Source organism: Opisthocomus hoazin, chromosome 2 (genome assembly GCF_030867145.1).
Source record: "Opisthocomus hoazin isolate bOpiHoa1 chromosome 2, bOpiHoa1.hap1, whole genome shotgun sequence".
Classification (NCBI taxonomy): Eukaryota; Metazoa; Chordata; class Aves; order Opisthocomiformes; family Opisthocomidae; genus Opisthocomus; species Opisthocomus hoazin.
The window spans coordinates 101325060-101352247 of NC_134415.1; the positions used below are offsets into that span (position 1 = coordinate 101325060).

Here is a 27188-nt window from a genome sequence, read left to right on the forward strand (position 1 = left end):
GGTGTCACTGGTTTAACCCCTGCGCCAGGGCCAGTGACTGCTGCCTCCCCGTTCCAGCTTCAGCTCTGGGGTGGCCCTGTTGGGAAGGGGGTGACACACAGCCCTGACAGGCACAGCCTGTGGTCCGGGAGTCACGGCCGGGCTGCAGCTGGCACCCCGGAAGAAGGAAATGGCCTGCAACAGGGAAATGTATAAAAAGAACCCAAAGCAGAGCCCAAACCGGAGGAGAAAGAAATGTGACTCTTTTTCTGCTGAAGACTTTAGGATGCTGACAGCTCACTGTGACCTCCTAGCCCTATCACTTTTGAGGATGACTGAAAAGTCAACCTCAGGACCCAGCAGAACACAGCAGCGATGAGCATAACAGCTAAGAATAGGGACAGATACTAGGAAGACTTTATTTTATAACAATTTTAACTAAATTAATTCATGAGACATATCTGTATTAGTTAGATAGTATGTGCTATGAGACCTTTAAAGCACTGATTTCTCAAAGCCATATAAATGCTCTTTCCTATTTTGCCTATGGCAGGATTTGGAGTCTGACACTAGACTGCCTTTATGCAGGGAAATAGATGTTTTTAGGGTGTGATTCATCTCAAAGAATGCATTTAAAATTATTCAGATAAATCATATTATAGAAGTTCCTCTCTCTCCATCCACCATAAAGCAAATCCAAATAATCTTGTGTCTCCCTGCCCTCAGATAAGTACCCTCATCTAAGGCTATGAAATCTATACTTTCCTCCTCACTTCTCTTTTTCATGAATTTTGTCGCTCAGAGGGACAAAATTCCCTCTGGGCTAGCTTTCTATCTAGTAGCTAGGACATTTGCTAATACATAGAAGATACAGATATTGAATCCTAGACAGAAAAAAATGAACCTGAGTCTCCCACTGGCTGAACGGTATAATAATTTCTTTTGTAGCATAAAAGATGAACAGTGGCACTACCACCACCTCTGTGGCACTGCTGTAAAGGAAAATAATGATCCCTGTTTAGTTCTTTGAAAGTGCAATTGTACGTGTCAATGCACAGCGGAAAATTCTGGCCTTCAGCTTCCAGGCGGACGGATCTGCAAGCGATCCTTAATCAGACAGCTGGCAGCTGACGAGGGGTCAGAGTCCCAGCCACCGTCACTTCCCTGGTTTCTATTGTAGAGCTTTAGATAAGTTCCTGCCTCGTATACAGGTTTTGGATTACTGTTTGAAAATGCTTAATTTCCCAAGCACTGCATAGTTCTTGATACCATTTTAGGGGGGCAGAAAGTCACAGCGTAGAGATTTGATCATGATCACTCTAGTGGAGATGATGCTCAATCAGTAATTTCCTACATTATGTAAAAAAAAAGTAGTAGAATATTCATTGTCTAGCAAACTGAATTTTTAGGTAGTTATTTTTACATCAATTTTGATTATTTCAACCTCAGTATATCTGATTATACATTTTTCAGACTAAATAAGAGGTTTAACCTATTAAAGCTATGTTATCTTATTTTCTTCTTGCTTTTCTAGGTATAATGCAACAGATATAAAACACCATCTTTGCATAATCTTTCTGAGACTTCATTTGTAAATATATCACCTCTTCTTTATTCTCAAAATGTTTTCTCAGCCCCCATCCAAAAATTATGCATTCTTTTAACAACATAGAATTTCTTAGCATTAAAAGATGATCTAAATGCCATTCTTCTCTGTAGGTGTGGTACAGCTGACGTCATACAGTCAAAACCGTTACAGTGCACAAGTACTCTGAGGTTTCTAGCCAGGTGACAGCCTTTTTCACTAGACTTCAGCTAGAAGTCTTGGACATCTCCCTCCTCTCAGTCCCAGTGTATTTTGCATTCATTTCTGTAAAAAGGCATTATTAAGACATGAATATGATCCATACCACTCCTATGGAAGGTGAAAGCTGTTGGTTAAACCTCTTCAGGTAGAGGGGTTTTGTAATATAGATGTCTCTTCATTGGTTGTTGACCTGGTTTTGGCTGGGATGGAGTTAATTTTCCTCTCAGTAGCTGCTGTGTTTTGGATATAGTGCGAGAAGAATGTTGGTAGCATTGATGTTTTCAGTTATTCCTATGAAATCAAGGACTTCTTTCCAGTTTCTTGTATTCAGCCAATAAGCAGGTGTATGGGAGCTGGGAGGGAGCACAGCCAGACAGATAGCCCAAGCTGGCCAATGGAAATATTCCATACCGTAGGCGTCATGCTCAGTTTATGAATGGGGGTTGGCCGGCGGGCAGGAATCTGCTTTTCTCTTTTCTGTGAGTTCGAATCCTCTCTTGTCCAGGAGTTCAGTCTTTTTCAGGAATTTCGCAAAATTTGCAATATCAGGGATTTTTCCATGTTCTGCGATCACTGTTCTGGAACTGGCTGTGAATCGATCATCGGGTGGTGAGAAAAATGTATTGTATATAGTTTGGTTTGCATATTCATTATTATCATTATTATCATTATGAATAATAATATTAGTAGTGGTAGTAGTATTTTCCATGTTGTATTACTAAAATGTCTTTATGTCAATCCACGGGTTTTACTTTTTGTCCATTTCTTCTCCCCATCCCACTGGAGGGAAAGGGGTGGGGTAAGCGAATAGCTGTCAGGTCCTAAATGCCAGCTGCCAGGTTAGACCACAACAGTTGTAATGTGTGTGTATGTGCAAGTTGTTGTTGTGTGTTAAATATGCTTGCAGTCCATATAAAAGAAAAAATGCTGCTCATTTCATCAGAGGGCTTAGCACTGTGCTCCTTATGGATGGAGGAGCCTGCTTTGTGCTTTAAAGAAGGGAGCTAGTTGTAAGAACTTAGAACCTAAGACTCTGCACACTACTCAATGTGCTAATTACTTTAATGCTGGTTTAACTCATTTCCTGCACAGTAAGAAGCTGATACTTATCAGGCCTTTACAACAACCAAGTTTTAAACATCAAACCATTATTGGTTCTGTCCTTAGCAATCCGATAAAACTTGTACTTACGCAGAAAGAAAAGCTTCATAATGGAGCTGATAAAAACAGTCTTGAGAATGTAGTTTTTAATGTAAATAATTAGTAATGTTGAGATTTTACTTCTATGCAAAACCCTGAATTTGAACATTTGAAAGACATGAGATGAATTTCTGATGGTTTGGATCAATTAGCATCAAATAATTTATTCTATTGAGAAAAAAAATTGAGAGTGGGCTGTAAAACACACTGGCTAGATCTTTTATATGTCCTTGACCGTGGGATGGTCTTTCTCTTTTCTGTTTTTTTTTTTAGTATTTCCCCAATATTTATTTTTATTATATAGTTAGAAAGAAATTCACCTGGAGATGTTAAGCATACTCACTGTTTGCTAGACTGAAATTTTACTAGATTTAACAGAATTGACTATAAATTTTCCATCCTGTGAGGAGAAAAAAGGGTAAGACCTTAACAAGCCAATTAAAGTAGACACAGTGAATAGAATCAACAACACTTATAAGCAGTGCTTTCAATATTTCTCTAATGCTGGAAAGACCGTTGTAAGTAATACAAGCATTGTATACTGCCATGCTCTAGTATACGCTCTAAATCTCTGCTTGCTGAGATAACACCAGCTTTCAGAACAAAGCCTTTGTATTCCAGGGTCTTTCTGGTTTTCATTAATGCCTGTTCTCCCAAAAATTTGCACAGCAGGTGCTTCTGTTGTTATAAAATACACTGCAACTATTTTATTACTTTTCACATTTTAACAGCTGAAATCAATAAATGTTAAATCCTGTAGTGTTTCTTTTTAAACAAGTAATTTTCATATGAATGTTTTGGGTGAAAATCATATCTACCATAAAAAGATCTATAGCAGGCAGCTATGCTTTGTTCTTATGTTTTTTATACCTGAAAATGCTTGTTTCAAATTGCTTGCATTTCGTGTCTAACATTTCTGATAAATAAAACTAGGATTTTTGAGAGAATTTTAAATAGAGCTCAGTAAATGAAAAGTCGTCATAACCAAGATTATAGTGATTTTTTTTTCCAAATTTTGTTTGGTATAAATAAAGATTTTTCCATCCTTATGTGTATCTGCTGACAATTCCTGTCTAATTTTCTAAAGAAATAAAATATAATGTGGTCTAGCTGCCAGATAGTAATCTGTTTTTGTAGATTTTTTTCTCTTTGTTTTGGTCTAAACATAATCCAGTGTTTGTCAAGAATTGGTCAGTGACTGCTGTTGTGTGGTGTTTAAGCATAAGTCAGTATCTGTAGTTTGATGTTCCTGGGTAATCTTTGCTTGGAGGCGTTGGGGACAACATTGTTTTTCTTAACTATTATTTTATATAGGACTACAACACTGGGCTTACCAGAGGTGAATTTTAGATTTTTGCGAGAGTTAAGAAGCACATTTAGATGGAAGTGCTTGGCATACTGCCAGGCTGGGCAGAAAACTGAATAAAAGAACAACAACAACTAAGAAAACTGTGTGGGTGTGGCTGTGAAAAGAGGCTATTTCCAGCTCCTACACAAACTGTACTTTTGTACTTCAGTCCTTCCTTGAACTCCTCAAATCTCTGTGTCTTAACTGTTTATATTTTATAAAGATTGGAGATATCAGCAGGTAAGATGATGTTTTATATTCAGCCTGTTTACAAAGATTTTTTTGTTAGAAGATAAATACAATGTTTTTAAATATTAGTGGCATGCACAAGATGTAGAAAATACACAGGGTTTACTCCTACTTAATATAATTTCAGCAATGTAAACAGTCATACTCAGAAAATCGTGTAAAGGCTACTAAGGAATAAGTATAAAGTTGAAACAGTGATTCTTCTGTAACCAGCTTACTGATATCCATTTTTTATCTTAAAAAGGGGTAGACATATTAGGAAACACATGATCTGAAATTATAGACATTTGATCCATTTAAACTCACTACAGTAAGTGTCCCTTCATAAAGCAGACTACAGTTGTAGTACCCCTGCTACTTGTATGCACAGAGATTTATAAAACCAAACAAAAACTCCTGCTGTCTTCTTGGGCAAGATACTTTCCATATAGACATTCGTAATTCTCCAAGTGACAAATATAAGATGGTGATCTAAGGTCCCTCAATAGTGGAAAAAGACGCCTTTTCAGAATTTTCTTTCCCACTGGGCATTCCTGTCCAGTGACTGGATAGATAGTGTGATATAGACCTGCTTTCCAGCTTTTGTATGGATAAATTAGATAACTCAGGCATTTACCAAGTGATCCTTTTAATTGACACGAATTCTGAACCCGTGCTGTCTTTCAGAAGGCGTCTCAAAAATAAATAACTGTACACTTTCTTTTTTTTTTTCCTCTTTGTCGCTTGGTGGTCTAGCAACATTTTTTAGTGGAACAAACTTTCATACTCACAGGGAATTTGTTGATAAACTAGTAAAAGAAGTGGATTGCTTTGTTAAAGTTATGGGGAAGCTCAGTACATTTGCCTCGTAGGTGAATTGCCAAATAGCAATTTTCAGAGTATTGTCTCTGCCTACAGTAACTCCTCGGAAGAGGAAAAGGGGTTATTGTGACATGGGAAGTGCAATCATTCATGTAGCTAAAAACTGTATAAAACTGGCGTGATTTCTGTATCAGCTCATGAAGTTGTGCAGCAATTTCTGCAGTCTAGACTCACATACAAGAACAGAGCAAGAGAATTACTCTGACTGATATAGACATCAGCAAAGAGTATTGCAGTACCTCTGCCAAAAGTGAGTGTAAAATCTAACCAGAGAAACAGATGCTTTTTCATATTTTAAGTTAGTTGTTGTTTTATAAAGAAATATATATAAGAAAAAATGGTGGAGAGCTTCAAATGGCATCCTTTTTGTAGAGTAAGTATTCAGCAGAAATGAATGGTGTACATCACAAAACAGAGTATGACCATAGACTTCTAATGTATGAACACAGGAAGTTCACTTGATATAAAGGAGACATTTTTCTCATGGTAAGAACTGGAATATGTAACAAAGATTTTTTATTATTTTTCTTATACAGACCTAAAAGTAATCTTACTCCCTGCAAAATAAGAATTGAAGTTTCTTTTCATTTTTACCTTAGAGATAAACAGTATCAAGTGTAGATACTGGTTTTACTCATCTTCTTCCTAATTCTCTCTTGATTCTAAGATGTAACTGTTGCACTTAAAGGATTAGGGAGGTAGTAAGTAATTCCAGATCAAATGGAATTAATTATAAAATTTAGTGTGGCATTTTCCGTTCTGGCCATCACTTTATGACCATTCTGAATGAAGTCTGAAGAAGATATCTGAAAGCATATATCTGAAAAATAGTACCAGGCAGGGTTTTTTGAGAACTTAGGTCCCTTTACAGAGAGAGATCCTTTTAAATGATATGTCACTCATTTATCTCTTAGAATTTCTAAAGCTGAATGGTTTCCCCTTAGTTGTGGAAGAGTCAATACCATGCCATCAGTGCGAGAAGAGCTATTTCTCTTTTGTGTTTGTGACATGAAATCCAAATCCGCCCCTACTTGCCTCACCTTACTTAAGTGCAAACATAAGCATAGAGCTGGCAAGGACCTCTACACACTAACTTAATTCTCCTGCTGTTGCAGATTGCCAGATAGTATAACCACTTTGCATAAGCTATCACCTGGGTTCTGACCACAGATAATCCTGCCTTTTCATTTTGACAGTCTCAGAAATGCCATCCATATTCCTCTTTAGACTGAAGCTCTTAACACTTACCTTCCCCTGAGCTTGCACTAGTGACTTTGCTCTACTTCTCATTCCTGGTTTCTCTTCTCTGCTATCTCTCTTTTACTAGCTAGGATCCTTTCCTGTCTTTTCCTCATTATTGCTTGCTTATCTGAATCATAACATATTCCTAGTTTCTCAACTGGCATACATCTGTGTATGGGGCTGTTAACTTCTACCACCACCTTCTTCGCTCCATAAATGTCTTTGGATCTATTCTAAATTTGATCAATGTTTTTCATCTTTTGTTGTTGTCATTAAGATCTGTTGTAAAAACTTTGTATATAAATACATGCCTTTTAACATAGTCAGATATTATGTATTTCGCATGGTTTCTTCAGAAGCAAAAATTCTTGTTCTTGCCACCTTAATTGTCTGTGTCATCTTGATAGCAGACATCTTTACCTATTTGCTTTTATTTTTCTTCTTCACAAATAAAGGTGTATGGGAAACTGTTACTTGTTTTGCTGCCCTGATTGCTAGCTAGGTAGCTTTTTTAAGCTATTTGTCTTTCAGTCATGTCCCCTCAGTTACGTTTCCAGTTAGCTTTCTGTTTAAGTTGATATCATGATCAAAAGTGGGAAACTATCCACAGATCCTTTGATATCTCAAATGCAGTGTAGTTTCAGAGTCCAGTCTGCATTTAAACCAAAGACATTACTGTCAAGCATTATACAAACACATGTTTACTCTGAAGCAGCAAGAAGTTTCTCATTTTTTATCACAAATTCCATGCACATAGTTATTTTGGAAGAAGTCCTGTGTCTGCACACTTCAATCTTATCTTCATGATTCATGCAAAATGTTTGCTACGGAAAATTTGTGTGAAAGCTTCATTTTGCATTGTAAGTTCTCCTGCACAGGGGAAATTACTCTACAGTTCTTACACTAGAACTCCAAATGTAAATTTAAATTTTTCATCATAGAAATTACTTCAAATGTATATTTTGAAATAAATTACCTAATCAGCACTATCATTCTGAATGTCCCCTATTCTTTGAGCTGCCAGTACACTTATTAAAAGCCTACCAAATCAGAATTTTGCATTTATGTGTTGCAAGTGACTAGATCACATACAAAACAGGAGGGGAAGCAGCTGGGACTATGTATTAAAATATATATATATGCAAAATTTATGAACCATCTATTTTAGTTTTTATGTTTTGGTTTTGTCTAACAGGTTATGTGTCATAAATGATACCTACTAAATTTCCTGGTCCTATTTTTAATCAGAGTATCATTTGTGTGACCTTCAAAACATTCATGGAGTTTTTTGTGGTGCAACATTGGTCTGCTGTGTTATTGATGATTCATTCCTTATTTATATTCTTAAATATTCATGGCAGCATTTGTTTCCATAGTACTTGTTCACATTAGCAGACGCTAGACCACTGTGACTCAGAAAGTGAAACAGAAAATGGTATTTCGTATGCATCTATCTTATGACTCCTTTATTGGATATCATTGAGGAAATTAATACTGTGAATGATGACTGTTTTTAACATTCACTGAGTGTTTTTTTACTGATTCTTTGCACGCATGCAGGTCTTCATTAGAACACACGAGTGAAGTGGGAATAAAATGCATACCAGCACATAAGACAGCCTGCAGGTTTCTAATACTTGACGTCAGATAATGGAAGTAGAAATAAGGCTCACCACGCTCTTAATTGAGTGTTTCAGCATTTCTTTCATAAGACAGCCATATATTTGTGCTGCAAAGTACTTTGGAGGAAAGGAAAGAGGAGAGATATAGACAGACTCTATACAGTACTATAGGTAAGATGTTAGTTGAAAGAGTCATAACTTCACCACAAGAGGTGAATAAAGTATTATTTCAGAGCACCATGACTTTGCTAGTTAGGGTCCATAAGATCAGCCCTATTTGTAAAAGATAGCTTGATAGGGCAGTACTGTGAATACTATCCATGTCTGACAGTGCTGTTTCAGTTGGGACTGTTTTCAGGTTCCATATGTCTGAGATAAAGACAGATTCTGCAGCAGATATACCTGCCTAGTAACAGTTTTGGAATGACTCTGAAAGCTGGTATGTGTAGCTGTGACCAAAACAAGGCATACTGAAGACAGAGAGGTGCATTTGGCCAATTTAACTGCAACTCACTGGGGAAATACACGCTTATACAAAGCTGCAACTGCAGTAAATACAATATATTTACAGAACAGATAAAACTTAGCTGTCAATTTAGTGAAGTGTGTGCCATTAATAGGTAAAAGTAATTACTATAAATTACGAGGAACAAGCATAGCTATTGTGCGTGCCTTACAATGCCATCTTGCCACAGTATTTCATCAGTGGCTGGGGAGACGTGGTTTTCTAGATGAGCATGGTTTTAATCTTAGGATGCAGTGAGAAATTCTCCAATAACCTTCAACAGGAAGAAGCACACTTATAGAAGTACAGAATGCTTTGGCTTGGAAGGGACCTTAAAGATCATCTAGTTCCAACCACCCTGCCATGGGCAGGGACACCTTCCACTAGACCAGGTTTCTCAAAGCCCCATCCAACCTGGCCTTCAACACTTCCAGGGAGGGGACATCCACAACTTCTCGAGGCAACTTGTTCCAGTGCCTCACCACCCTCATAGTAAAGAATTTATTTCTTATATCTAATCTAAATCTACCCTCTTTCAGTTTAAAGTCATTATCCCTTCCCTCATCACTACAAGCCGTTCTAGAAAGTCCCTCTCCATCCTTCCTGTAGGCCTCCTTCAGGTACTGGAAGGCTGCTATCAAGTCACCCTGGAGCCTTCTCTTCTCCAGGCTGAACAACCCCAGCTCCGTCAGCCTTTCTTCATGGGAGAGGTGCTCCATCCCTCTGATACTCCAACATCTCCATGTCTTTCCTGTGCTGAGGGCTGGATGCAAGACTCCAGGTGGGCCTCACCAGAGTGGAGCAGAGGGGCAGAATCACCTCCCTTGACCTGCTGGCCATGCTTCTTGTGATGCAGACTAGGACACGGCTGGCATTCGGGGCTGCGAGCACACATTCCCAGCTCAAGTTGAGTTTCTCGTCAACCAGTACCCCCAAGTCCTTCTCTTCAGGGCTGCTCTCAATAAGAAAGAGTAACTGTCTTAATAAGAGAGAATAAGAGACAACAATTCCTGATAATAAGAGAGATTAACCCCTGAGAAAGCTCGTCAGAAAATCACCTGGATATCACTTCTCCCATAGCAGCATAGTGCTAAGCAAATTCAAGCTGAACTGATAAATCAGAATGTAGGATACATAAAGACTGGATCCGGAACAAAAACAGATTATTCACAGAGTTCCATTATCCTTCTCCTATGTTGGATACCATACATGCATCCTCAACTAAATTCACAGAATATACAATATTGTTGTTAGTGCCATTTTCAAGCAACATCCATATTTGGATAGTCCATGCCCCTTCTTCATGGTGATTTTTTGACTGCATTAGAAAAAAACAAACACTATGAAACAAATTTTAAAATTCCATCCCTTCTACCAGTGGGTCTGACCAGACAGAAATTTTGTTTTGTTCTGGATTTCATTTTTTGTTTTTTTTGTTTTCTATTCAGAAAATAATCTTGCTTAAGTGCTTTATTTGGTATTGGGGGGTAGGAGGGGAAGAATGATTAATGACCTATTTTTTCTTGTATTATAGACTTATAACCGCATGCTTTCAGGTGCACTTCTTGCAATCATAGAATCACAGAATCATAGAAAGTTTTGGGTTGGAAGGGACCCCTAGAGGTCATCTAGTCCAACCCCCCCGCAGAGAGCAGGGACACCGCTAATTACATCAGGTTGCTCAGAGCCCTGTCCAACCTGGTCTTGAATGTTTCCAGGGATGGGGCCTCCACTACCTCTCTGGGCAACCCGTTCCCGTGTTTCACCATCCTCATTGTAAAGAATTTCTTCCTTATATTCAGTCTAAACCTACCCTGTTTTAGTTTAAAACCATTACCCCTCATCCTGTCACTGCTGTCTCTACTAAAAAGACTGTCCCCATCTTTCCTATAAGCTCCCTTTAAGTACTGAAACGCTGCAATCAGGTCTCCCCTCAGCCTTCTCTTCTCCAGGCTGAACAAGCCCCACTCTCTCAGCTTGTCCTCATAGGAGAGGTGCACCAGTCCTAGGATCATTTTTGTAGCCCTCCTTTGGACCCGCTCCAACAGTTCCATGTCATTCTTGTGCTGAGGGCTCCAGAGCTGAACGCAGTACTCCAGGTGAAGTCTCACCAGAGCAGAGTAGAGAGGCAGAATCACCTCTCTTGACCTGCTGGCCAAGCTTCTCCTGATGCAGCCCAGGACACAGTTGGCCCTCCGGGCTGCCAGCGCACATTGCCGGCTCATGTCCAGCCTTTCGTCTATCAGTACCCCCAAGTCCCTCTCAGCAGAGCTACTCTCGATCCTTTCATCCCCCAGCCTGTATTGATACTGGGGATTACCCCGACCCACGTGTAGGACCTTGCACTTGGCCGTGTTGAACCTCATGAGGTTCACACACACCCACCTCTCCAGCTTGTCCAGGTCCCTCTGGATGGCATCCAATCCTTCTGGTGTCTCGACCATACCACTCAGCTTGGTGTCTTCTGCAAACTTGCTGAGGGTACACTCGATGTCGCTGTCCATGTCATTGATAAATATATTGAACAGCACCGGTCCCAGTACGGACCCCTGAGGGACTCTACTCGTCACTGGTTTCCATCCGGACATTGAGCCGTTGACCACTACCCTTTGGCTGTGACCATCCAACCAATTTCTTATCCACCGAATGGTCCACCCATCAAATCCATGGCTCTCCAATACAGAGAGAAGGATGTTGTGGGGGACCGTATCAAAGGCTTTACAAAAATCCAGATAGATGACATCCATAGATTTTCCCTTGTCCACCCTTGTTGTTACACCATCATAGAAAGCCACTAGGTTGGTCAGGCAGGACTTGCCCTTGGTGAAGCCATGCTGGCTGTCTCAAATCACCTCCCTGGCCTCCATGTGCCTTAGCATATCTTCTAGGAGGATCTGTTCCATGATCTTCCCAGGCACAGAGGTGAGGCTGACAGGTCGGTAGTTCCCAGGGTCTTGCTTTCTACCCTTTTTGAAAAGGGGCACAATGTTTCCCTTTTTCCAGTCACTGGGAACTTCCCCTGACTGCCATGACTTTTCAAATATCATGGAGAGTGGCTTGGCAACTACGTCAGCCAGTTCCCTCAGGACTCTGGGATGCATCTCATCAGGTCCCATGGACTTCTGTACATTTAGGTTCTGCAGGAGGTCCCGAACCTGGTCTTCACTTACAGCTGGAGGGATTTTACCCTCCTGCTCTCCTTCATGCCATTCATCGACTCAGGGGGGGTGAGGATAGAGGTTGCCAGTGAAGACTGAGGCAAAAAAGTTGTTGAGTACCTCAGCTTTCTCCTCATCTGCTGTTGCCAGTTCGCCGGTCTCGCTCATGAGCCGGGGTACACTTTCTTTGACCATCTTTTTCCGGCTGACATACCTGTAGAAGCCCTTCTTGTTATTTTTCGCATCCCTTGCCAAGTTCAGCTCCAGCTGTGCCGTGGCCTTCCTGACCCCATCCCTACACAACCGGGCAGCTTCCCTATACTCTTCCCAGGAAGCCAGTCCCTGCTTCCACTGCCTGTGCAGTTCCCTCTTCTTCCTTAAGTTTGACCAGCATCTCTTGCCTCAACCATGCCGGTCTCTTCCCTTCTCTGCCCGACTTCTTACACTTGGGGATTGAGAGCTTTTGCGCTCTGTGGAATACATCCTTAAAGACCTGCCAGCTCTGTTCTGTTCCCCTGTCCCTGAGGACCGTTTCCCAGAGAGTTCTTCTGACTATCTCCTTGAAGAGCTGAAATTTTGCCCTCCTAAACTTTAGAGTCCTGACTATGCTCTTCGTTATTCCCATTTCCCGCCATGCCTTGAAACATTTTGATTATCATGCTATTCCCATCTATAATATTTCCTCTGAATAATGGGGAGATAACTGCCTTCTGGAGTAACCTACAATACTATAAAAAGACATTTTAAATCCATATTATGTACACTTCATGCTGATACCATTGATATTGATTGTAATCTTTGAAATAGTGGATAAGATGTTGAAATTAGTTCTTTTCTGTTTATTCAAAGTCTAGTTGTAAGAGATTGAAAATAACAAGTTGGTTTATAAGCAGAAGTGGAAAAGCTTGGTTTCTTATGGATACATCTGCTTCTCTCCCCATAGTGGCTCTAATACTTTCTAGCCATGAGGGTTATCAACATGCAAACAGTGGCACTGGGCTTGGTGCTGGCTGTGTGCCAGCTGCCAGCATTTTACAAAAAGGGCAGCAAAAGGGAAAGATTTTAGGAAGGCTGGTGAAGTTCTGCCGAAAGCAGGCCAAATTATCCCCAAGGTAAGAGCTGCTCCTGATTTCTACTGTAATAACACTTGGTCCTCTCTATGTCCCTTATGGTACATTTAAAAAGCAGATAAACAACACAGGTTTTATCTGAGGTTTTTCCTGATTTTTTTATACCTATATGTTTTTCTGCCTTCAGTGACAGAAACTCTTCTATTCACCGGCTGGTTACAGTAAACCTTAACACCTCTCTCCATTATCTGTATGTTGTTGAGCTAGCCCACACATTGAAAAATCTCCTGTGTGATTGACGGACAGCAGTCACACAAGTCTCAGTTCATCTCACTAAGCTCATATTGTAGTTGATAGAACTAGTCATGCACTGTATTTGATGTTAAAATCCACACCTGAACATAAAACAGAATCCTGTTTTAGGAACTATTTATACTTTAAGGATAGTAATGAAACAATTTCCTGCATTAACTACATTCCAGGTGCCTTCTATCATTTAAATCGGTTACTGTTAGAAGACTCTGCCCCCCTTTTCCCTGAGTTCAAGGAGGGGCCAAGACTTACCATCTTCTCAGTTCTTTGCAGTCAATATATGTGTGAACAGACGTAGGGAAATTGTTATTTTTAAATGTACAGTAGTCAACTAATTTATTTACTGTTTTATGTGTACTTTTAAGAAAAAATCAGACAATATCTGCTATTCCACTCCAATATATGCATAAGCATGTGTGAACTGTTCTAGAAAATAAATTGTGTTTATTTATTGACAGAAAAAATACTTTTTCAAAGAAGGAGTGAGCAGAATACCATATTAAAACAGAAATGCTTAAACTTCCAGGATTGTCATACTCCTTTTCATATGTAGACATTATAAGTAGTTTTAGTATTAGAATCCAATAGAAAAAATGCCTCAGAGTTTATATTACAGTCTCATGCTTATAAACCTTGAAAGTGGTTGAGCTGTATTACATATATCTTACCCTGAATTTTTCTCGATATCAGCAATTTTTCCATTATGTAGAGCACTTGTATTTTCTTGTTGAATTATTGGTGGAATTCATTTAGCAGTGGTGATAACAGGAGAAGCATTTAATATGACCATCTCAGTGGTAAATGCAAAGACAAGAAAACCTTAAAGACTTTCAAGTCCATTGGGCCAATTGACATGTCTTTTATAGCACTCTTCTGTAGCCTTGCTGTTAGAGAAGAAATTTCTGTCAGTCTAATTTAAACATCAGTGTAATATACCAAAAGGTGCTTTGGCATCGGGCCCCAGCCAGCATTTGCTAAATCTAGGAAAAGATATTATAGTGGGCCCTGATAGACATCTGAGTGAAAAAAAGGCAGAGGGAATTTGACGTCTGAAAGTAAGTAGGTAAAATTGGCAATTAAAACATTGCTCACAGGCAAGTAACAGCAGTAGAAAAAGGTGACGTTGCATGAGCATGGTGTCCTTCAAATTCAGTAAGTATAAGGAAGAGGAGAGGGGAAAACCAGAAATTTTAGATTAACTGCTAGTAAATATGGAGCTTTAAGTATTGAAATACATGTATATATTACCTATATAGATAGCAAATCACTATTCCCAGAAATGCAGTGTAGTTAGAATTGTTCTGGGAAAGTAGATCATAGCCACATTTTACCTCCACTAGGTGATTCTGGAAAGATGTTGAATTGGAAGTGCTGACCTCAGCATCTGTAAATGGCCACCAATTTGCCTATCAGAATGGAGGCGTCAATGAAAATTAGAACAGAAATCAACAGAAATTAGAAGCTTCATTTTAGGCATTACAATCGAATATCTGTCATCCTAAAATAATTTAAAAGTAATTCAGGAACTCTCTACATTCATGAATAAAGGTGCAGGTGTTAGAACTCTCCAAACTGTTATACTTGGGGGGGGAAAAGGTACACCTCATTTCCATTTAGTCTGAAGTGAGCCCATTTAAGTTACACTTTTAAAAGACTGTTGGAGCACAAATGTTTTACTGGCACATACTACGTGCCAGTGCGATGAACAGTCCACATTGCTGGGCACTGTCCAGCATTTCAATCCCTCCTTTCCATGGGAAGCTCTCCAGAACCTCTCTTTTTTGGGCCGTGAGTCATAGAAAAGGGCCAAAAATAGAGCTACTTGGAGGTGTTTGCGGAGTTTTCTTTCACATAGAGAATCTAGAAGAGTTTAAAAGAAACTTTTTTCCTTCTTCCCAATGGATTTAAAAAGGTGTGTGGTTTATGTATTTTATCACAGAATCATAGAATGCTTTGGGTTGGAAGGGACCATAAAGATTATCTAGTTCCAACCACCCTGCCATGGGCAGGGACACCTTCCACTAAACCAGGTTTCTCAAAGGCCCATCCAGCTTGGCCTTTAATGCTTCTGGGGAGGGGGCATCTGCAACTTCTCTGAGCAACCTGTGCCAGTGCCTCACCACCCTCATCATAGAGAATTTATTTCTTATGTCTAATCTATATCTACCTTCTTTTAGTTTAAAGCCATTGCCCCTTGTAAAAAGTTCATCTCCAGGTACTGGAAGCCTGCAGTAAGGTCTTCCCAGAGCATTCTCTTCCGCAGCCAGTTGTCCCCTTTATGGAATGAGCAGGGAGGATAAGTGTAGATCTGACTACCAGCAGTGTTGCAGACTGACTTCTGAACATGAAGGAGTTACGAATCAAAACATGGATCAACAGGCATGACTGGTGCATGTGTGGGGAAAAGAAAGATATATAATAATTGCAGAAAAAAGGAAGGAGCTTCCTGGGGTTTAGGATCTGATTTTCCACCCCTTTAAGGCAGCTACATTCTATGTTTGTGCATGTGTGTATGTATATATTTCGGCTAGAAGTGTAGACATTGTGAATTATAGCAGGTTTAAAACAGCCACGTTTTCCTTTCAGAAGAAATTTGCAGTCTACTCAGATCTGTAACTCTGTGTAAGCACGACAAAGGAACAGTAAAGAGGGTTTATTTGTAACTGTTATTTTTCTTTGCTTGAAAGCTGCTTGTGGGCTGCACTGGCAACGGTTCTGGATGTTAACCATCTTTAATTGTTGTGTAGCACACCGCATTAGACAACATTTCAACTTTGAGAGAAAAACAACTATAATTCTTTGCTAGTCATGCAGCACAGACTTCTTAGACAGCATAAAACATGGATTCACTATAACTGTGGGTACGTTTTGTGGAACCAAAGGTGAGGCATATCACAGTGAAATAGCATTGCATCTGCAAATAGAAATCATGGTTGAAGACCATAGTTCTGCTCTCTCATTAAGGCATTTCAGCTGAAAAGACTAAATAAAACATACAGAAGAACAAGGGACTAATTTGAAAATAAACTAAAACCTTTCAAATGTTGATTACAAATATGAAGCAGGATATTGTATTTCAGTCAATAAAGAATAAAACTTATGGACTGTCTTGCTGTGGCTATCCTCCAGGAGTAGCTGGAATGATTTTCCTGATTTTAGAATGAAAGAGAGAGTGATTAACATGATGCATTAAATGTGAAACCTCAAAGAAATGCAGTTTTAGGAGATAAAACACAGAAATCTAAAGAAAATGGAAGCTGAGGTACTTTCAGCATGTTGAGAGTAAAGAAAAAACACTGCTATGTGCATAGGCCACCTGAGACAGGAGGGTCTAAAAGAGTTAAAAAAAAAAAAAAAAGATCATCAGATGGCTGATATTACCCATTAACTTGCTTTTATATTCTGTCAGAGTTCACAAAACTGGGGACGTATGAATTTTTTGCAGTTAGGGCAGCAAGCATGCTTCTACTGTGGGAAGTTACCTGTTTCAATTTAAGACCATTTTGTCTTATGCTCCTGTCATTCCTGTCTACAAAGAGCCTAACTGTCTCTTCAATAACCTCCTTGTAAGTACTGAAAGGCTGCTGTTAGGTCCCCCTCAAACCCTTCCTGAAAGCTTCTCATCTCTAGCATGAACACCATGCTGAACCCTTGCTCTGTTATGGCAATTGTTTTTCCTCATGTGAAGACTTTTTTCCATGTGGAAACCTTCAGCAGTGGTTGAAATGCAATCAAATCACATCATTAACACTGTGCATACCTATTGGTAGTATGGAGAAGGCAGTGCATACCTGGAAAAAGTGAATTCTCAGTATCAGTTGTGATCTAGGTACTACCTGTACTGTACTAATAGTGAAGGCAGGAAGTGCAAACAGCAGCTTAGTGCTTGAAATCATTTTTTGGTACTAAATGCAAAGGTTGGATACACTGTAGTTTTCATAAAGCACTAAACTATATTTGACAGCAGTTAGAGTCATTGTTTGAAAATCTTCTCCAGGGTGTAGAACAGTAATATTTTACTGAAGACATAAATTCCAGCTAGAAATGGAACTCCCAGTAAGCAGCTTTACCCCTAAGAAAGACTGGTTCTAAAAATCTCCTTTCCTGTTTTTTCAGTAGTCAACTTCAAGACAAAAGTGATAACCATAAAATTTGCTTTTCATCCATATATTCCCCATGTTTCTCAGGAAGTGAAGAATTAAGCAAAGACGTAGAATTTCACAGCAAATATCATGTCTGAATTTGCTTTGTGCCATCCTAATTACAGGACTGAAGAATGACTTGAGAATGAAGTTGTTAGTTTCAAGGTCACTGAGGAATTGTTACCAGCACTAATCTCCCCAAGAATATATTAACAAAAATATTTATTAAACTTCAACTTTCTGTATATGCTCATGTACTTTAAAAGGATGCTGTATATGAGTATTCACAGGAGAATGAAATGGTGGGGAGGGCTAACTAACTGTAATGATGTTTTACTTGACTTACAATCTGCAATTCTTTGTAGTGCTTGTACTGTTCTTTTCTTCAAGTGTCAGTGGTTGAGGAACTTGTCCATCCTATACCAGCACATACTGAGTTAATTTCATCTTACTTGCAAGAGCTTCTTGTCATGTTGTTGCCCAGACATACTTTCTCCTACCTCACCTCTCTTCAGATTATGGAAGCTGTCCCCCAGCACATGTAGTCCAAAATCCTCTTCGTTAGGTTAACCAGCGAAAACACTCTTGTCAGATGTGTCAGCAAAACAGCCATGCTTTTTTCTGAATGAGTCGGCTGCCAGTCAGGACTTTCCCCCTGGCTGATGGGCCTGAGGGGTCCTTTGCCTTCCTCCCTTACTCCCAGAGCTCTCCCGGCCCTCTTAATGCATCGGGTTACCCTGACAGCCTTGTTGCTGCCCACATGGAAGAACAGCAAGGGTTAACGGTCTGTGGATTGTGAAAGCCTTGCTGGTCCCTGTGCAAAATACCAGATCCTGGCCCTGCCCCTGGATACATCAGCTTGGACTGGCAGATTGGTGCCTCCATACCCCACAGAAGGGAGTCTTCATTAATGGTCTCACTCACTTTTGCCCCCTTCTGCAGACACAAGCTCTAGGCTGAGCTGGCTCTGAGAGTTCTCCTGAAGCATACTGCCTGCCTTCAGCGGTGCTCTGGGCAGCTGCAGGTCTGCTGGTAGGTCAGAAACTGTCCTCCTGCTGCCAGAGGTCACAAGCTTCCAGCCTCCCCCATGCCAACAGCCCACCTGCTCCCACACAGACACCTCCATGGCCTCCAGCTGTGCCTGCAAGACGGAAAAACAGTAGTTTGAACAGGATTGTTTTGTTCCAAGGTGTAACATAACAAAAAAGAATAGCAGTAATGTTATAGTTTTGGCCCATGGCTGGCAACAAAGGGCCATGCGGTCGTTCTGTTGCCCTTCCCCCTGCTGCGGTAGGGAGCAGAATGGAAAGAAAAAGGCAAAAATTCACAGGTCGGGATGAGGGCAGTTTAATAGAACAGCAAACAAAGTGAACAGTAACAACAACAATACCGGTAAGGAGAATACACAAAACAAACAGCGAAATACACAGAACAGCTGTCACTGCCTGGTGCTCCGCGGGCTCCCAAGCCGTGGCTGACTCCCCCCGGCCAGCTCCCCCACCCAGAACCCGGCACGGCGACACATGGTATCAAATACCCTGTTCTGTTTGGCCAGTTTGGGTCAGCTAGGCTGGCTGGGTCCCCTCCCGGCGTCTTGTGAATATGAACCCTGTCCTGGCTGAACCCAGGACAAGTAGAAAGAAGATAAGCGTTATTATAATCCCTCCTGTGCCTAAATCTGTGCACACTGCAGAGTATGCATTAGACGTAGAAATACCCAGAGACAGAATCTCCATCATAGGCAGGAGCATACGGTCATGAGCATATCAAAAGTTTTTATTATCTCTACCTGCTTTTAAAAACAAAGACTTATGGCTGTCTAGCTCTGCAGAAGTTTTAAATTTGAAGGCCTCCATTCTGTAGGTGATGCAGCTGAAACTCGCTATAATGGAGGAAACCAAGTAGCTACTGGCAAGAGTTAATGAAGCTTGCCAGTCGGCTGGGCTGCAGACCTACCTGTGTATGTGCTTACCATAACGGCTAGGTCTCAAACCTTTTAACATTCTGACATTAATGTGAATTCGTATAAACAGAAAAACGTGGAGAGCTATATGTACACAGGGGAATTAGCTATTAAAGAAAGGATTTTATAGGCGAAAGGGCTTTCCTGTTTCTTAGGAAAGTAAGTGTTAGAAGTTCAGATTCAAAGATAAAATTAGCTTCAACTTTTTATTTTCTAAAAGCTTGGATGATGAGCACTGCTTAAAGAAAAATAGCAATCTCAGAAGCCAACTCTAGAAGTCAAATGAAAAAGCTTCATGTAAGTGTAGTAGAAGGATTATAAGCAAAGTTTATACCCTGTAAAAAGAGATTGTTCACTGTTACAAACAATGTGAGAATCTTTATAGGTAAAACCACAGCAGTGGGTTTTGGTAATAGCTATTGTGGGAAGGTATGTAGCCATCTGTGATTCAAGTAGCACATTTTTACAGGTTTCACAAAATCCTGGAGCCTGCTAAATATTCTTCAGTGCTTTCTCTCATTAACATAAAGCAATTGCAGCAATTTTGTTACCGAGCTGATTCCTCTAAAAAGCTTTCTGGTCAGCAGCATGAATATATTTCCCATTAGAAGCCAAACTGGCCCCAAATCCATGTAATAAGGGAGTGTATTTTCTTGCAAGACATCATCATTTGTGGCTGTAGGAAGATAAAAAGACATAGATGTCAATGACAATAAAGCACAATTTTTTGTCTGCGGTGCTGTGTACTTACTTACAATTATATGTAGAAAGCAAAAGTAAGCACCGCTACCTTTTGCTTGTTTTGTATTTCTTGCAGTTTAGTAATAATCCAATTTGGCCACAGTTACTAGAGTTATAGTTTCAGGAATCATGTGTAAACTGCTTTGTTCCCCCTCCCACCTTTTTTTCCTCCTCACAGATTTTACTCTCTTATGGGGAAATTCCTAGGGGCTCAGATGCCTTTTGTTAGCAAAGCACCAAAGAACTGTCATAATTTTCACCAGTTCTCACACCTACTTGATTATGTGCTGAACAATGAAAAAGATCCACAAAACCTCCAAAAACCTGAAAAAGTACAGAAGGAATCAGGACTGCAGAAAAGCGATGTTCCATGCAGCTTTGCTGTCCTTCAGCCAAGCTGGTCTCCTAAGTGTAGCCAAGAAAAAGAGGTTGTTAAAAGTCAGTATTTCAGGAGTGTGGGGATAACTGGGCAGTTCCATGGGAGAAGCAAAACCATGAGAAGGAGCAGTTCAGGGAAAACAGAATGAGGGAAAGATTTAGTCCTCAGTGGCGAGCTCAGGAATGAAAAAAAAAAATGGTCAGGGATTGGAGGTAATCCTCTAAAGCTGTGTCTGCCCTTTCTTAGAGAAATTGTCCTGTTTATAAAATGGAAGTTTTCTATAAAATTTTGGTTTCTTTTTTGAGTTTTCTGAAATTAACACATACAGGCTTATATTTCAAAACAGAATTTTTAAAGATTAAATACATATAAAATTATAATGTAATCTTTTTTGCATCACTGGTCATTGATTGACATTGCTTGAAATTTTGGGTTATTTTTACTGTGTGTTGTATATGTACATATGTTACTGATTTATTGCTGTTTCTCTTTTCACATCTTCATGAGAATTTGTTAAGAGCTTTGTTTGGGGTTTAACCATGGTGACTCCAATTTTGTAAAGAGGTTTTCTGAAAAGTCATGAAAAGATAAAATTCAGTATACTTTTACAGTGATATACGGGAGGGCAGCATTAATAGTTTGTAATTTATCCCAGTATCATTGATGTTCAGAATTTAAGCGTATATAGTAACATGTTTGCTGCTGGATTTGGTGTCACAACAGATTCAAATTTTGCCTGTGTTGGAAAATAGAAATGGGATTTGTGACCTTCAAAGATACTTAGAATCACTGTATAGATGATTCAGTGAAATCTGAGCCAAGCAAAATGGAATTATTCACTTATTCAGTGTTATACATTTTATCTAGGTGTGTATTGTTGCACTGACTTTTTAAAAAAGATGAGTGAGTTGTTAGTATTGTTTCAAATTTTTATCAGTCTCTTAAGGAGATAATTGTATGCTAGGTGATTCTTCAAGTGACACTAAAGAATATTTTTGCTTGTGCAAAAATCAAAATACTATAGCTGTCTTAAAATGAAACAACTAAACTCATGTTACAAGTGTGGAAGAGGACACAAATTTTTAATTCCTTACGAGCACATAAATGTACAGATTAGAGGCTCAGTGGAATTGTTGACAAGTGAAAAACTACCACGTGCATGACTGTATATATTTGTGCGTGAATGCATATGTGTACGTATGTGCATGCTAATCTTTTCTTGTAAAAAAACAACATATGAGAGAAAGAATGGAGAGGAAAAGAAAAGAAGGAGGAAACAAAGGGAGAGAGGGAGGAAAGGAAGGGAGGAATGAAAGGAAGGGAAGGGAAGGGAAAAAGAAAAATAAGCACCTTTAAGCTTACTCCTCTGTCATATGATGGGCTTGCAGACATTTGTTCATTTATCTTTTCCATTTAAATAAGAGCTGAATCTGCCCTTGCCAGGTATGGCACAGGATTCTGGAGGTTAAGAGGCATCTAGATAAATCAAACAGGCAAGCCAGATGTAGTCAGAAGGGAAATTTTTAGCTTTAACCCTAGCAACATCCCATTTTTTGTTTTAGACTGAAATAGTCAGTGTATTTGACTAAGATGACAATTTCATAATTAGGTTGTGGAATGTGTTCCTCCCTTTCCATACTATGTTGTTTCTGCAAGGACTTCAAACTCATTCATTCTTGCATCAAAAACTATGTAAACGCCTACCTTTAAAAAATCTATTCTCGACTTACGGGGAGCCGAAGCTGCTAGAGATTTTCCAAGAGCTATGATCTTCATACTCTTTTCTTCATACTCTTTTCTTTCAGGCACTGATCCTAGTTGTCTGCTTAATATAATTTGATCTAAACCATTATGTCTTTTTTTATACACTTCATGTTAGTCTTTGACTGAAGAAAACTATCACCAATATCCAGATTCCAGTTTGCCTCTTTGACAGATGTAGAAGGTATCCTATGTCTTTGCTACCATTAGGAGAATAAGAAAGCAGTGAGTAAAGAAGAAAATGTCTTTGTATCCTTATATCCTTATATCTCTCAAAATTCTATTTACAGATTTTAGTTATGCTCGCTATTATGGTGATTCGTACCTGGAATTTCAAGGCTTGTATTTGAACATGCAAAACTTCATCCACTTCGAATTTCAGACCTATAATCCTCATGGACTCCTCCTGTATATTAAACAGAGCCCAGAAAAAATAGGACATTTTTTAATTCAGCTTTTCATCACACATGGCACCTTACAGGTAAGGCATCAAAATCTCCCACTGAAGGAGAAGTAAACAAAAGTTAAGACCGGTAAAAGTTTATTTTTTTTGCTACTATAGAAGACAGTAATAGAGATGCAGGCAGTCTTGAGATTCTTTAGTATTTTAAGGAAAATAGTTGTCAAACTTGATATCTGTTAGGGCAAATCCATGGCTACTATGATTAATATGTCTCACAAGAGATGGTGCTTGAGAAAAATTGAATAGTGCTTATAATTGGAATATCTCATGTAAAAAGTACACATTAAAAGACAAAAGTAAAGAATGTAGATTTTGTCTTTACAATTGGTATAAATTAAGGTATTCTATTTTATACACAAAGCCTAAACCTACTGAACCTCCTTATTAGCAAGTTCATTAAAATTTTTATAAGGGAGGCTGTGGAATTGAGCGAATTGTCATAGGAAAATTTACTGTGTAAGGGAATAGTGTGTCTTTGTTACCATGTCGCTCTGAGTAGAAACCTTTTACTTGATCTATCATGTTATTCATAGTTCCATAGGATTCCAAAAAACATTTGCTTGGCTTCTGTGGACAAACTAAATAGGAATATGTTTGTTTATAAATATTAAGAAGTAAAGTGTGTATCCCAGTATATCTTTACCTTTGGCAAGTTATTCCTTCTTTTTTGGGGAAGAAACAAAAATTGAACTTTATGGAGAGATAGGCAAATACTAAAGAAGCTACAAAAAGATAGTAAAAGAGAAGTTACTTTTCTCATACTGGATCTTCCATTCTCCTGTTAAATTTTCGAAAAGTTTGGCTGTAATTATATTCTTCTGTAAAGAATATGAAACGAATGTTAGGAACAGCATACGTGAGTTATATTTGCCTTCATGTTTAAAGAGCATGATCATACTAAAAAGATATATGAATTGTAGATAAACAGAAATAAAAGCAGATAACTGTTTACTTAATTTTGTTCTATTGTGATTTACAGTGTTCTGTTATGTGGCGACTATCCAGAACAAATGAGATTAGTCAGGGGCAGGAAGTTGTCCAAGGTTTAGAAAATGTTGACAGCTTTAAGTCCATCTTACTTGTATTCATGGTAAAGTAATGATGCAGAAAAATATTTTTCTAACATATCATAAGAGCCATAAAATATGAAAGTCCTTTAACTGGCAAAAACTCTATCCAGAGATCCCGGTGTGCCGTGTTAAAACTAACTGAATTCACTTAATCGTTCACAAAATCAGTCAATTAAATGTAGATTTAAAGCCCAATGAACAAATGGTTCTAAGCTCACAATCAAGCTACAATTACAAGGAGACAAACCATGAAATCAAGTGCTTGTTCACATTAGTATAGGAAATTAAATGGTGTTCCAAAATGCTCAAACCTGCATGCTACATTACGTGTTTGGAAGTGTAAGGACGCCATAAAATGGTAAGTAAAATTCACTCATGGCCAATGTTAATTTCAGCTGGGTTGCAGATGGTCAACATTTTTGCAAATCAAGCACATAATATCTGATTGTACAATACACAAACATTAAAGAATTTTTGTGCAGGCTAAGAAGTGTACATGACTGCTTATATATTTCTGGTATAGTAGATTTCCTGATCTAGATCTTTAATGAAACATTAGTTTTCCTTGATACACATGACATCCTTCAGGTTTTTATGAAACCATTTGTTATTTTAAAATCAAGTTTCTCAGCCTGTAACTGTTTAATTATTTGTAGTTATGTAATAAAAGCATTTTTCCTACTCTGTAGTACCAGTTTTTATGTGATGAAGCAGCAGAAGTCAAAACCATCACTACTACTGCTAGAGTGGATGATGGACAGTGGTATAAAGTACAAATTAGGTAAGTTTTATATTTTACTGTTGTCTGTGTTTATAATTGCTTTAAAGATCATCTAGATTGGGTAGTCAGTAAATTCCAATGATATTATATCTTATTATCTATGGGGGATACCTGAATTTGTGCAGTAAAATCATGTTATGGCAGTGTGGACTACAACACATCCTTGGAAAGAACGTTTAAAGCTGTAGTACAGCTGGACAGTGCTCATCACCTCACTGAAGTGCTCAACGGAAAGACATTTGTTCTCACTGAAATCACGTACCATAGCAAAGATATTCAGGCAAAGAAGCTTCTGCGCAGTAGCTCAAAGTTACTTTGTGCAGGAAACAGTTGAATTTCTGACAAAGAGAGTGTGACTAATAGAAAAATCTTGGAAAACAGATGGATAAGCAGGAGCAACGCTATGACTTTTGTTGCTGTCACTGACTTACAACTCATGAGAGGATATATTACTCCTGTAAAAGTAAAAATACTTGCAACTGAAGAAGGATAAGGAGGATAAAATGAAAGGAAAATGAGGTAGGTAGTAGGTTTTCCATGTTCTTTTTTTCCAGATTATGTTTGCTTCCTATCTTGGCAATGTAATGGGAAAGGCAAAGGTATGTTTTGGAGTAACATAAGTACTCACCACAGAAAGAATCCACAAGAATGCTAACCACAACCATCACATATGAATATCCTACAGGAAAGCAAAGGGCAAAACAGCAGCTGGTGTTTTCTGGAAAGAGATGTACAGAAAACCAAAGTGCAGCAGGCCTTGTAATCAAAATCATTGGCAACTCCCACATGTTGTGAAGCCGAAAAAAAAAATTCTGACTCACCAAACTATGAGCTACCAAGATCAACTGCACATAATTTTGAGAAAAGGGCATTTGTACTTACAAAAAAAAAAGAAAAAGGCAGATAAAAAGAAAGAGTCAAATGGCAGTTTTCGGTTTAGAGGACATTTCTAGAATACCTGTTAAAATAGATGTTGTCTACCTACACGTTGGCAAGGCTTTCGACATGGTTTCCCATAACATCCTCCTAGGGAAGCTCAGGAAGTGTGGGCTGGATGAGTGGTCGGTGAAGTGGATTGAGAACTGGCTGAATGGCAGAACTCAGAGGGTTGTCATCAGCGGCGCTGAGTCTAGTTGGAGGCCGGTAAATAGTGGTGTCCCCCAGGGGTCAGTACTGGGCCCAGTCTTGTTTAACTTCTTCGTCAATGATCTGGATGAAGAGTTATAATGTACCCTCAGCAAGTTTGCTAATGACACCAAATTGGGAGGTGTGGTAGATACACCCGAAGGCTGTGCTGCCATTCAGTGTGACCTGGATAGGCTGGAAAGTTGGGCAGAGAGGAACCTGATGAAGTTCAGCCAGGGCAAGTGCAGGGTCCTGCCCCTGGTGAGAAAGAACCCCATGCATCAGTACAGGTTTAGGGTGCACCTGCTGGAGAGCAGGTCTGTGTAGAGGGACCTGGGTGTCCTGGTGGACAACAGGTTAACCATGAGCCAGCAGTGTGCCCTGGCTGCCAAGAAAGCTAATGGGATCCTGGGATGCATTAGGAGGAGTGTGGCCAGCAGGTCGAGGGAGGTTCTCCTTCCTCTCTACACTGCCCTAGTGAGGCCTCATCTGGAGTACTGTGTACAGTTCTGGGCTCCCCAGTTCAAGAAAGATGAGGAACTACTGGAGAGAGTCCAGCGGAGAGTTACAAAGATGATGAGTGGGCTGTAGCATCTCTCCTACGAGGAGAGGCTGAGGGAGCTGGGCTTGTTGAGCCTGAAGAAGAGAAGGCTGCGAGGGGTCCTAACATATACTTACAAATATCTGAAGGGTGGATGTCAGGAGGATGGGGCCAAACTCTTTTCAGTGGTGCCCAGCAAAAGGAGAAGGGGCAATGGGCATAAACTGAAACATAGGAAGTTCCGTCTGAACATGAGGAAGAACTTCTTCCCTCTGAGGGTGACGGAGCACTGGAACAGGCTGCCCAGGGAGGCTGTGGAGTCTCCTTCTCTGGAGATATTGAAGAGCCCCCTGGACGCAGTCCTGTGCAGCCTGCTGTAGGTGACCGTGCTTCGGCAGGAGGGTTGGACTAGATGACCCACAGAGGTCCCTTCCAACCCCGAACATTCTGTGATTCTGTAAACACAGTTCAGACATCTGTGAGAGATTATCAGGGTGCACTGGTCTTGTTACTAAGTTAAGCTGGGAATCTGGATTACTAATAAGAAGTCGATTCTTTTAAAAGACTTGTGAGAAAAACATTCTTTGCACAGGGGCAATGGTGACCTGTGTGTATTTTGGTATTGTGGTGTGTTTTTTTTTCGACCAAGCAGATGTACATAGATGTATCTAATGACCTAAAGTCTGTACTGTTAGAATCCACAATATTTTAAGAACTTGGAAGAGAAAGTTTTCGTTTCATTTAACAGGAACATTAGGCATGAGTCCTATTAAGCTTTCCAGGGGCCTAGTTCCTGTAAGACAGATTAAAATAGGTCCAAGTCCTCTAGTCCAGCAAGAAGATAGAATTAGCTGTCTGTTTGTGTCTCA

General features: G+C 39.5%; 1 protein-coding gene across 1 annotated transcript in view; it reads left to right on the forward strand.

Annotated features, from left to right (window-relative positions):
- EYS (eyes shut homolog) overlaps positions 1 to 27188 on the forward strand; it is a 966530-nt gene that overhangs the window by 616796 nt on the left and 322546 nt on the right. Inside the window, exons 33-34 of the mRNA XM_075414597.1 lie at positions 22630 to 22820; positions 24562 to 24653. Coding sequence (XP_075270712.1) covers positions 22630 to 22820; positions 24562 to 24653 — 283 coding nt within the window. The remainder of the gene's footprint in view (positions 1 to 22629; positions 22821 to 24561; positions 24654 to 27188) is intronic.